The sequence below is a fragment of the Sminthopsis crassicaudata genome, chromosome 1 (assembly GCF_048593235.1).
Source record: "Sminthopsis crassicaudata isolate SCR6 chromosome 1, ASM4859323v1, whole genome shotgun sequence".
Lineage (NCBI taxonomy): Eukaryota > Metazoa > Chordata > Mammalia > Dasyuromorphia > Dasyuridae > Sminthopsis > Sminthopsis crassicaudata.
Genome location: NC_133617.1, coordinates 400,205,970 through 400,218,881, shown reverse-complemented (window position 1 = coordinate 400,218,881; position 12,912 = coordinate 400,205,970). Strand labels below are relative to the sequence as shown.

The 12,912-nt window shown below is 37.2% G+C and overlaps 1 protein-coding gene across 1 annotated transcript in view; it reads left to right on the top strand.

Moving 5' to 3' along the window:
• Positions 1 to 12,912, top strand: part of CACNG3 (calcium voltage-gated channel auxiliary subunit gamma 3) — a 124,622-nt gene that overhangs the window by 97,934 nt on the left and 13,776 nt on the right. The window contains exon 2 of the mRNA XM_074280023.1: positions 9,779 to 9,862. Coding sequence (XP_074136124.1) covers positions 9,779 to 9,862 — 84 coding nt within the window. The remainder of the gene's footprint in view (positions 1 to 9,778; positions 9,863 to 12,912) is intronic.

Below are 12,912 nucleotides of genomic sequence, written 5' to 3'. Positions count from 1 at the left end.
TTTATAAAGTTCCTTTTAATAGTTTGTATTCTATGTGCCTTTCCAGCTGTGACATTCTATATTCTTTGTTCTAAGGTCTTCTCCTAATCCAACATTCTTTCTCTGAATTTCTGGCTTCTGGAAACCTTTTGTCAGAGAAGGCTGGGGAAAGAGAAATAAACCTATATTTAGGCAATGACTTCTGACACAGGAACCCTACTGTTCTTGGGAATAAATCTTCAAAAGCCCCAACTCTGAAATACATTCAGTTAAATTAATTTTCCTAAGTCTCATTCTAGACTAGATGCTCTTATAGAAAGATGTGGACAAGAGTTGTAATGGACAGGGTAGCATCAATAAGTAGACTACATTGTCAGAGAGAATAGCCACTCGTCTCCTATAGGATTTCTGAATTGGCAGAGTTCTTTGAAATGGATTTCAACAGGTTCCCCACAAGGAGTTAAACTAGGATTACAAGGAATTCATATCCCTTTTTTCAAATAATATTCTGGGACAACTGACTTTACCCAGTACCAGACTATTTAACACAGATAGGCCCAGAATTAAGTAGTCAACCTAGCTTTTGTTCAGTTGCTTATAGTTGGGCAACATAATATTAACTGAACTAAAAGAAATGCCAGTCTCTTCTTATCAGGAAAAAGTTTTCAAGTCATTCCATCTTAGCAGACAGGGGCTGAGATAGCCATCAGATGGCCCCTACAATGATAGTGGAGAGAAGCTTAGCAAGTGATACACCAGTAGAAATGCTCAGAGATATAGCATCCATAGGATAAAAGCATCCTAGATTTAGAGCTGGAAAGGACTTGAGAATTCGCCCCAGTCCTTTTCCAGATAGGGAAACAGACTAAGAAAGAGGAAGTGACTTGTCTAAATTTTCACAGAACTGGAATTCAAACTAAGGTCTCAACTTTCAATCCAGTATTTTTTCCACCATATTACTCTGCCTTACCCAGAACAGAGACCTGTTCAGCAGAGAAGATTCACCCAACAGAAATCAGCAGAAACCAAAATGATAATAATAATATTAGTGGTTTAAGTTGCCTGGATATAAGTGCTCAGCTACATATATCCCTTATGTGTGTGTGATTCCTGATATGTAGCTCTCTGTGTATATTCCTTGGCCACATATGATTCATATGTATTTGCCTTCCATGTATCCCTGGTCCAAAATTCATATAACATTGTTATCTATATACATTGTTCCCACTGATGGATTGCAATGTCCTTCAGTCATAATGTAAGTGCTGGAAGAGATCTTCAACCTCATCTAGTCCAACTCATTCATTTTACAATTTAGGAAGGCGTTCCTGAGAGGGCAAATGACTTGTCCACAGTCACACAGCAAGTTAATATACTCAGTGATCTTCCATAAAACAGTTTTCATATTATAGTCAGGACAGAAGATGGGTTTTATAAGGTAAAAGGGTGAGTCATTCACAATCATTTAACAGCTATTTCTTCCACTCTCTTCTATAGAATGTTAAGTTCGTTGAGGGTAGAGACTTTTTCATTTTTGCCTATGTATTCTCAATGTCTAAAACAGTGCTCAGCACATAGTAGGTGCTTAAATAAAATATCTGCAAGTATAACTACCAAAACAAATCCAGTATTTATACGAACAAAATTATATAAAACTTTTTATACAAATAAAATCAGATTTAAATAACTAAAGAAATATTAATTGCTCAACAAATTCTTAATAATTGATAATTTATTTAATATTGATTAAGCATCTACTATGTGTCAAACACTCTATTAGGCATTGGAGATAATTTAAGAGTTGAATAAGGGCTATTCATTTATTAACAGAGTTTATAGACCATAACATTAAAAATATATAGTTAGATAAAGAGATGCATATGCTGTTGTTCAGTCATTTCTGACTTTTCATGACCCCATGAACCATAGCATGTCAGGCCCTTTTCTATCCTCCACCATTTCCTGAAATTTATCCAAACTTATGATTGTTGCCTCCAGGATACTACATCTCAACCTCTGCTGTCCTCTTTCCTTTTTGTATTCAGTCTTTCCCAATAGCATGATCTTTTCCAATGAGTCCTGTCTTCTCAGTATGTGTTTAAAGCCTCTAGGTTTTAGCTTCAGTATACATACATAAGTAATTTGATATACAATAATAAATGATTTGTACATTAAGTCAGTGCAAAATAAGTGTTATATGGAGTTCAAGGGGAAGAGTATTGTTAACAAGGAAGAACATGGAGGAGATACATAAGCTGTATTTCAAAGGATAGGTAGGAATTCAACAAGCAAAAAGGGTAAAGCCATATATGTATATTCCAGGCATAGAGAATCTTATAAGTACATATGCAGAAGTAGGAAAGCATATGGCATGTTTAAGGAGCCAAGTAGTCCAGTTTGATTAGAGCATAGAGTATTTGGATAAAAGTAAACTGCTGACTTGGCCCTGGGAGAAGAGAGGATGGATTTGAGAGATACTATAAAAATAATATATACAGGGCTTAGCAATTGATTTAATGTGATAACAGGGAGAGAAAGAAGGAAGAATTAAAGATTGTTGTCATAGCCTAGCTAAAGCTGGATTGAGGTACACAATCCCCAGGCATTAGCAATCCTTACTGTGGAATAGATTTGGGACTTGGATGCATATCTGAAGGTAAAGGAGACAAACTAGATTGATGTCTGGATTTCAAAATTCAGTGGCCTGAAGAGATTTTTTTTTTAATTGCTAGAGCAAAGTTCTAAGCCAGGGATCACATTTGATCAGGAAGCAGAATGCAGAGTCTTAGGAAAGTAACAAGTAACATGTTTTTAGGTTTACAAAGCATTTTACTTATATTATCTCATTTGAATTTTACAACAATCCTGGAAGATGCTGATGTGGGTTGAGATTCCTTCCTAATTCCCAGCCCCCATGAATTTCAATGGGAGATATCCGGAGCTCTTCCCCATCAGATCTGAGCTAACTTGGGCTGTCTCAGCCCCCATTCTAATGATCTGCTCAGGTTTCCCCAACCCCCCACCCCTAGCACAAACAGTCCCTTTTCTAAAAACCCATTGAATTTTATTCAAATTCTAACCCTGGCTGAAACCTAGCCAGGAGCCAACCTGGGACTCCACCCACAGATTCAAGATTACCAAAATCCCCCCCATTATAAAAGAGGTAAACTGGAGTCCACTCTTTGCAGGAGCCCCAAATATGGCATCCTTACGCTGGCTATGTCAAGGGTCCTGGCCCACCAGGTGCCAGCCCTGGCCCTGGTGTCTTCTACCTTCCAACCTTACTTCCAAACCCCACAATAAACTTCTTTTATTAATCTAGGTTTTTGGGTATGTAAATTCCTTTACAGGGGACTCTTGTGCTGCTACTAGACCTCATTTAACTCCATATCCTTGCACGGAATCCAAAGGGGTTGAAGCGAAGCTCTATTTGACTCCCTGTACCCTGAACCTGCCACTAGACCTCAATTAACCCTAATTTCATTTAGGTATCTCTTACCTAATTCTCATCAATGCTGTATGTAATGAATCCCAATTTACAGATGAGGAAGGTCAAGTGGACAAAATGAGTTGCCTATAGTTATATAGCTACTAAAATGCCTGAGACAGAATTTGAACTTGAGTCTTCCTAGCTCCAAGGGTAGTGCTCCATCCACTATGCTACATAGCAGCCCTTAGTGGCCTATATTAATCTATCTTTGAGAAGTCCTTGGTCTTTAAAGGAAAACTTCTGGGGTTTTCTCTCTTTTTCTCCCTAGCTCACAACTGTAGTGTCATAAACACAGGTGAGAGCTCTCATATAACTTCCTAAATCAGATATATAGATATAGATAGATAGATAGATAGATAGATAGATAGATAGATAGATAGATATAGTTGAAGAAAATGTGCTATTATATATGCAAATTATATATATATATACATATATGTTATTTATATATTTGTATGTTATATGCATATAGATATCTGTACATGTGCATAAACATATATTGTGTTGTTTTCATTCCTATATTTACATATGTATATAACTACATATATATGTATATAACATATGCATATATTATATATATATATATATATATATAAAACTATATCTCTCTCTATATATATATATATAAATAGATATAGATACATACACACACAAAATGACTCCCTTAATAGATTTTAAGCTCCTTGGGAACAGAAACTATTTCACTTCTGTCTTACCTGACTCTTAGCACCTAACAAATGCTGACTAATTGATTGATTCATAGACTATTTCCTGGTCAGCAAAATGGGGGCTGGGAGGAGATGTAAATCATGTAGTAACTAAAATCTCCATAAGCTCTACACCTATGATCTGATGATCTCATAAAAAGAATAAAACTCAGGGGTAGAGACACGGATTTGATATATATATAGAATTGAAAGCCGAAATTGTGATAGTGAATGAGCACTCCTAGAGAGATTGTGTGGAGAGCCAGAAAAGGAGAGGACCAGTGACAGAGGAGTCATTATTTAGTAAATGTGAAAAGTAAGGAGCCAGGGAAGAAGAGGCTGGCCAACTAATGCCCAGGAGTATATAATGGCACGGAAGCTAAGGGAAGTGAGAGTTCTAAGAAGATAGGGATATTTAATAGCATCAACTACTGCAAAAAGTTTTAGGAGAATAAGGACCACTGGATTTTGGTGACTAGGAGGAGGTCATTAGCAATCTTAGAGAATACAATTGCCATGGAGTTGCAAGGCTGAGAGCCATACTGCAAGGCTTGGAGGAGTATGTGGGTGGTAAGGAAGTAGAGGCAATGAAGGCAGATTCTTCTTTTAAAAAGTTTAGCTGTGGAAGAAAAGTAAGAGATGAAACACTAGCCTGAGGGAATAGTAAGGTCTAAAGCCTTTTTAAAAGAAAATAAAAATTTAAGATTCTGAAAAACTTGAACATGCTTATAGGCAGAGAAGGGAAAAAACCAGTGCAGAGGGAGAAATTAAAGGTTGAAAAGAGCTTTTCTGACTTTCATCATCTCAGTCCCACACCCCAGGATGACTCTAATTTACCAAAATTTTGATCTTTGTGAGATTCTATGAAAGCCTGTGCAGCTCCCCTGCTGACCCCCAAACAGAATCTCTTCTGCATTTCCCTAGGAAGCCTAGCGAGGGCAGAGGCTACATAGTCTTCTAGTTTCAGCTGTGGAAAGGGGAAAGAATTATAGGTGGGATGGGGAGAATATAATTCCCTTGAGGGCAAAGGAAAGGAAAAAGGTATCAAACTACTGTTATTGAATGGCAGTTGCAAATGTAAACATTGGGGGTTTATTTTAAGTCCTCTCTCAAGTTTACACAATTCTAGCAGTTATGTGGATAGGGGATGGATTTTGATTCAGCAAAATCCATGTTCAAATCCTTCTTCAGAAACTGAGTGACCCTGGGAAAGTGACTTAATTTTACTCCATTTCCTCATTTTAAAAATAATGCCATATAAATAAAATAAATATCGTATAAATAAAATAAGACCATATAATAATCTCCCAGAGTTGTCAAGGAGGATCAAATGAGATAATGTAGCAAAGTGCTTTGCAAACTTTAAAATGATATGCAAATGTTAGCTATTATTATTATCATTATCATCATCATCATTATACTATTAGGGGATGAACAATACTTTACTTTAAAATGTCAGGAATGAATTTATAAGGTAACACATCTTATTTACTTTTGGTTTATTGAATGCCAACATCTTCCAAACAGGAATCTCTCTCTGGGAGAAAAGTATTAAATATATACTTAGAACTGCTCTTCTTTTACCTGGCAAGATCCTAGAAACCATTTCTACAGATTGAGGGTGAAAAGAAGGGTAGAGGACCAGGTATTTCAAGTCCAACTTGAAGTGCCAATTTCAAACCTAGGATCTTCTACTAGTGTCAATCACTGCCAGTAGTGTAAGATTGTGGCCCGATTATTGAGAGAGGTGGGATGGAGAACTACCTGGCAGGTTTGTGCCTTCCAATTCTTATATCTCTTATGTCCTGTGATTCTACATTCTAAAAATCCTTCCAATTCTGACATTCTATGTTCTAAGGTATTTTCAGTTCTGACAGTCTATGTTCTAAGGTACCTCCAGCTCTGACATTTTATTGTTCTAAGATACCTCCAGCTCTAACAGTCAATGCTCTAACGTATTTCCAGTTCTGACAGTCTATGTTCTGAGGTACCTTACAGCTCTAACAGTCAATGTTCTAAGGTACTTCCATCTCTGACATTCTATGTTCTAAGGTACCTTCTGACTCTGATATTCCATAATTCTGTGTTATAAGAATCCTTCCAGATTCAGCATTCTATGATCTAAGACTGTCCCAAGGTTGTACATTCTAAGAACTCATCCAGCTTTGACATTTTATGTTCCCAGGTCCCATTCTGACATTCTATTCCAAAGTTCCTTTCAGACATGGCACTCTCTATTTTTTTAATCTGATGATGTCCTTTTCAGTTCTAAACTTTTGAAGTGAGAAAATAGAACAGGTATGCCTTGCAGAATTCTGTGGAGCAGATAAAACTGGTCTTCAATAAAGCAGTATGCATCCATCCATCTTCCTATTACTCTTTTCCTGCTTGTGTTTCCTGCTGCCTTTTGGTCCCACCCTAAATATTCAAAACCTTACCAAGTACCAAGAGTTTCCATCTACCAGGAAATTCTCTCTGATCCATACCTATTTATTAATGGATCATGAACTTAGAACTGGAAAGGACTTTAGAGATAAATGAGTCTATGTTTTATAGGAGAGAAACTGAGTCTCCAAGTTACACAACTAGTAAATATCTGAGGCAGGATTTGAACCAAAGTCTTTTCCATAATGGAATAAACCCCTATACATACAACATGTAGGAAACCTCCTTATTCTGCTTTTGCATAGAACTACAATGAAATCCAGAATAGGAACCAAATGCAATACATACAACTGCACTTGATACTGACTGTGTTCATGTGTGTATGTTTTAAGATTAGTTTGTGGGAGGGTGGAGAAATAATACTGAATCCTATGCTTTAGAGGTGAGAATACTAGGTCTGGGAAGCAGGAATCCAGATAAGACTTATCTGTATAGACCTGAAAATACAGAAAGAGACTAACTCTGCTTTCACCACCCTCATCTTCAGTTTCCCCATTTTTAAAAGTGAGTGAGTTGTACTAGATATCTTCTAAGATCTATTCTGCCTCTACATCTATGAAATGTAAGTATATGAATGTATAATGTCAAATCTTACAGGGAACTTATAAAATAGATTTCACATATAAGAACTGGGTGAATGTATTTAGGGTTTCAATTGCAGGCACTGTTATATACAGTTGATAAAGTAGTGGACCAAGAAGGCCTATGTTCAAGGGCAGGCTCTATTTACCATTTAAATTATTTCATTACTCTGACACTTACTTTCCTCATCTGCAAAAGAGGAATGACAACATTTGTCCTACATGCTGGTTGGTCTGCTTGCCACAAAACTGTCCCCACTCCAGTCCATTCTCCTCTCAAATGTCAAATTCATCTTCCTAAAGACACATGCAGGTCTGACCCTGTCTCTTCCTCTCCACATTCCTCCCACACCCCTTCCTTCCCCCCTCTCCCTCCCCCCCTCTCTCTCTCCCCTTCCATCCCTCCCTCCTTCCTTCTCCTCTCTCTCTTTCTCTCTCTGTCTCTGTCTCTGTCTCTCTCTCTCTCTCTCTCTCTCTCTCTCTCTCTCTCTCTCTCTCCTGTCTCTCTCTCTCTGTCTCTCTCTCTCTCTCTCTGTCTCTCTCTCTCTCTCTCTCTGTCTCTCTCTGTCTCTCTCTGTCTCTCTCTCTCTCTTTCTCTCTCTGTCACAGACATGCAGACACACACACACACACATACACATACCCCACTCTGCCCTGCCCTTCAACTCAATAAACTAGGGCCTTCCTATCATTTCCGGTATCAAATGTAAAACCCTCTGTTTGGCAAACAAAGTCCTTTATAACCCATTTTTCTTCTCTTTCCATTCTTCTTCATATATTATTACACCCCTTATCTCTCCCATGTACTTTGCAACCCAGTGACACTGGCCTCCCTACTGTTTCTCAAATAAGATTCCTAACTCTGGTTAGGAATTTTCACTGGTTTCTCCCCATGCCTCTCTTCTCGTCTCTATCTACTGGTTTTCTGATTTCCTTCAAGTTCCATTTGCTTTAAGAAGACTTTTTTGATCCCCCCTTCAATTCTAGGGCCTACCCTCTATTGATCATTTTCAATTTATCCTGTATATGGCATGTCTTTACATAATCGTTTGCATATTGTCCTCCCCATTATACTGTGAGCTCCTTAAGAATAAGAGGGCTATCTTTTATCTTTCTTTATATCTCCAGTGCTTGGAACAGTTCCTGGCATGTAGTAGGTGCCTAATAAATGTTTATTGACTATCCTACTTCAAAGGCTTGCTATGTAGTTATATACCATATGTTATGTGAATTTTATATAACATATTATGTAATTATATTATATATTATAGATATATTTTATATATGGATCCATATATGTATGTGTATGTATATATGCATATATATGTATGTGGATATATGTATATGTGTGTATGCTGTTATTAAGAACTCAAGATGTCAAAACTGAAAGGGATATAAAAGATCAATACCCTTGTTCAACCCCCATTTTAAAAAGAGAAAAGAGACCCAGAGAAGATCATGAATTTAATCATCAGAAAGTACAGGAAAAATTCAGGTCCCCTTAACTATTCTTTCCCAACTTAACCCTGCCTTTTCCCCTTCACCTTGCTTGCTGTTTATAACCTCATTTATATAGATTAATACACTAATTTCAAGCTATTTCAGTGCTGAGGGATCATCAGCAAATTTCTGCATGCCCAAGTACTTGGATTGGAAGCCCTCAGCACAATGTCCTTTCAAGTAATATGTCCCCAATTTCTATTGACTATTCTAATCTGCCCTCATCTGCCTCTTAGTTTTCTACAATTCTTTATGCTCCAGACCAGTTTCCCTCAATTAAGGAAGGTAAATAACTCCTGTTTGAGGCTTGCTGAACTTTGAGATAGGGACTTACACCTTTTTCCCCCTGATCCCATCTCTCTGCATTGGTCCCACAAAAGGCCCCAAAGACAATCAAATGGACAACAGAGGAAAAGATGAAGACTAGCATCCAGCAATTGCAGTGTTTCACACTCAATTTTTTCCACACAAAACATATTTGATCATGAAATATATTAACAAAGCCCTAAAATATTGATCCACAATCCCTGAGAGGATGGAATATCTCTGGGATAAGGAAGGAAAATAATGTAAAGGAAATTTGGAACAAATGAAGTTTTCATTCCACCATGCAAGACAAGTCTTTGATACATAGTTTCCCATTTAATATTTTCAAAGGAAACATATAACCATAAATGACATTTCCTCATGGAATCCCTTCCGCTTTGGTGGAAAGAACACTGGATTTGGCTTAGGAGACCTGAATTCAAGTTTCAACTATAACAAGCTGTGTGATCATGGGCCACCTAATTCCCTTTTCTGAACCTCAATTTCTCCATCTTTAAAATGGGAATACTACTATCTGGCTGTTCTAATTAGCTTATACAAAGTATTTGCATTGTCTGTCTCATGGGGTTGTTGTGAAGAAGGCCCTTTGTCAACTGCTAGTAGCTAATATGATTATAATCTTTTGATTATAGATGTTTGTTTCTAGGAAAATGGGCTGGTTTCTTCTCTCTCTATTTCTCCGTCCATCTTCAAGGACAGAGCTTCAAAGCTGAGTCCTCTGGGGACTTAACTCGAATTTGTTTTCACAGGTGCTTTCCGAGGGGTATGTAAGAAAATTGACCATTTTCCTGAAGATGCAGACTATGAACAAGATACAGCTGAGTATCTGCTGAGTAAGTCTCTCCACTCTCCTATTTTTCCTGGGGAGTGGGAAAGAAAGATGGTGATCTGTCTCCGGGTACACAATGCTAAGGCTACTACTACAGTCCCCATTCCAAAATTTGGGTGTTTGGAACAGAAATAGTTTGTGATAAGAGAAAGAGGACTGAATTTGTAGTCAGAGGACCTGAGTTCAAATCTTTACTTCTCTCTTTACTTCCTGTGTCACCTCTCTGGGCTTCAGGTTCCTTATTCATAAAATAATCACCCAAATGACCTCCAGTTTTAAATTTATGATCCCCTGACCTAAAAAGAAAGGCTAAAATGACCTTTAATCATCATATATTTGCCCTCAAACATAAAACATAGTCTATTAGGGCTAGCAGAACTCTTCAGACATCAAATACACAATGTTGAAGGTGGAAGTGATCTTAAAATATAAAATATTAGAAGTAGAAGAAATCTTAGATCATATAGCCATTTTTCAGATAAGAAAACTGAGGCTAGAAGAAATTATTTTCCCAAGATTACATAGTAAGTCAGTGACAAAGCAGTTTTCTGGGTATTCAGTAGTCTATATAAATAATCTATATCAGTCTGTATTATGTTATAAAGCTTTGCTCTTATTATAGTTTTGCCAAGGAATAAACGGATTTATAATATAGTCTTCCTGCCCATTAGATATAGAATTAAGAGACAAGGTTTGTTCCCTTGGTAAATGTTATGGCTGTGGGCTCTTCTATTTTTTTCGAATAAATAATCCCCTGCAGGGGGATCCAAGTTCCCTTCTACCTCTAATATCCTATATAAAAAAGTTCTAAGACCCTCCTTATCTTTCTCACAATATGTTCTGTGACTAGGAAAATGCTATAGCCTTTTTTGACTTGGTATTCAGTGCTGTTCAATTCACACAGTCTAGAACTTCTGCTTCATATACAGCTGGTCTCGGATCATTATGCAGCTCAAGGGCTTCCCCCAGCTCTCTCCAGTAGACAATTTAACTCTCAAAAGCCAATAGGTGCCAGTGAGCCTGCTGAACTCTCTTCTGATTCTCTAAATTCATTTCCTTTCACTTCTCTTGGCTTCAGAGAGCAAAATCAAGACAGGTAATTGTTTCTTAACTTCATCAATTACTGTAGATTTCCTCAAAATCTGTTCCTTTCATTTTTTAATCACCAGAATTAGATGATCACAGGAGTGGTAAATAGGTGTGTGATTTTTTTTTAATAGTTTAATAAGGAATCAAACCTGAGTAATTGAAATTGAAGATAGTAGTTATAGCAAAAGAGTAGATCGTGGAATTAATTACCCTTCACCCTCATTTTCAAAGCAGGAACCATAGCAAGTCCAATTAAAGGAGCCTGAGAAAACATCTGGTCCCCTAGTTCTTGTTAACAGTTCTGAGTGTTTTAACAACAAGCCTTAGGTGACTTAACAGTGTGACACAGTGGCCAAGAGAGTTCACATGACCTTAGAGGCTACTTAGAGGTAACACAGGGCAGTTTAGTTCAGCCAGAGGATCCACATTTGAATCTTAGTTCTGTCATTTACCATCTCTATGACTTTTGGGTAAGGAATTTCACTTCCCTAGACCTCAATTTCCTCATCTGCAAAATTAGGGTTGTATGAGAAAGCCTCTAAATATATGATCCTCTAATTTAATAAAAGTATAAATCACAGAAGAAAGGAGGTTAGAGTTCCTCTGAGATCCCTTATCATTCTGATAGTCTGTGATTCTAGAGTAGGATATGCGTATGGCAGAAGGGCATTGGATTGAGAAACTTGTGAGCCATATTCAATAATTTATATATTATAAAACATTTATATAAGAAGTTGTTCTTTTAAAAGAACTTTCTACATATGCTATTTCTTTTGGGCTCCTAGGATCAAACTAGGATTATACCTGTTTTCTAAAATTGAAAAAAAAAATTGTATTTGAGAGAAGCAAATGACTTGCATAAAAGGTTGTGCCATTAATCAATTACAGAGGTGGGAGAAGACCCTAAATATAGTCATACAATTGTAAATCTGGGGCTGAAAGAGGCCCAAGAAATTAACTAGTTTAAAATTCTTTCTTTCCATATACTGTCTTTTCCTATAATTTTTAAAATAACTAATGAGGTTTCTCTGATTAGGAAGAAAAGAAAAGAAACACAGGCTGGAGAAGCTAATATATACACCTACAATGCCTGGCAATCTGTTGGAATGCAGACAGGAAGCAGGATCAGAATACCCAGAACTGACCCTTCCCCAAACTCTGCAGTCCCTTGTCCCCACTGTCTGAACATGAGCCATGTTAACAGCCCTGATTGGAGTTGTATGCTGTCCTATTTTTATTCATTTGTCCGTCTTGAGAGATAACATGCTGCCAAAGTACATTCTGTATTTCTTTTTAAATTAAAGTTAATTACAATTTACATTTTAATAGAATCATAGAATTTTCAGAGCTAGGAAGGACTTCAGGCCCTAGAAGAGTCTTAGAGCTGAAAGGAACCTTAGGACATGGACTATATAACTTTAAGAATTTAAAGGGGAGAAGAGAGCAGCTAGACGGCAGAGTAGATAGAGTACCCAAGGCACAGAATTATGTATTATAAAAAGATCGGTTAAGGAAATTAGGAATATTTTCTCCAAAGAAGAGTTAGGGTCTGATAGTTATTTGAAGTTCTGTCATGTATTAGAACTTCTCAGTTCATCCTGTTTGGAACCAGAGGACAGGAGCTACAAGCAATGAGTAGAAGTTAAAAGGAAGCAGATTTGGATTTTATGTGAAGAAAAACTCCCTTCCAGTTCATTCTGTTGAAAAGCATTTTTCCGCATTCTTGGATGTCTTCAATAAGAGGCTCAATGACCACTTGTGAAGGATGCTATGAAGGAAATTTCTCAGGGAGAGTTTAATCTAGCTGAAGACTTCTTAACCTCCTCACAAATGCTTTGGATACTCTGGTGAAACCTATGTTCCCCTCCTGAGAACAATGCTCATTGCCTATGTTTATAACTAAAGGAGATGCTAAATTTCAGTTGTAAAAATAAGGATGCAATTTTCCCCACATCTTAATTTCCT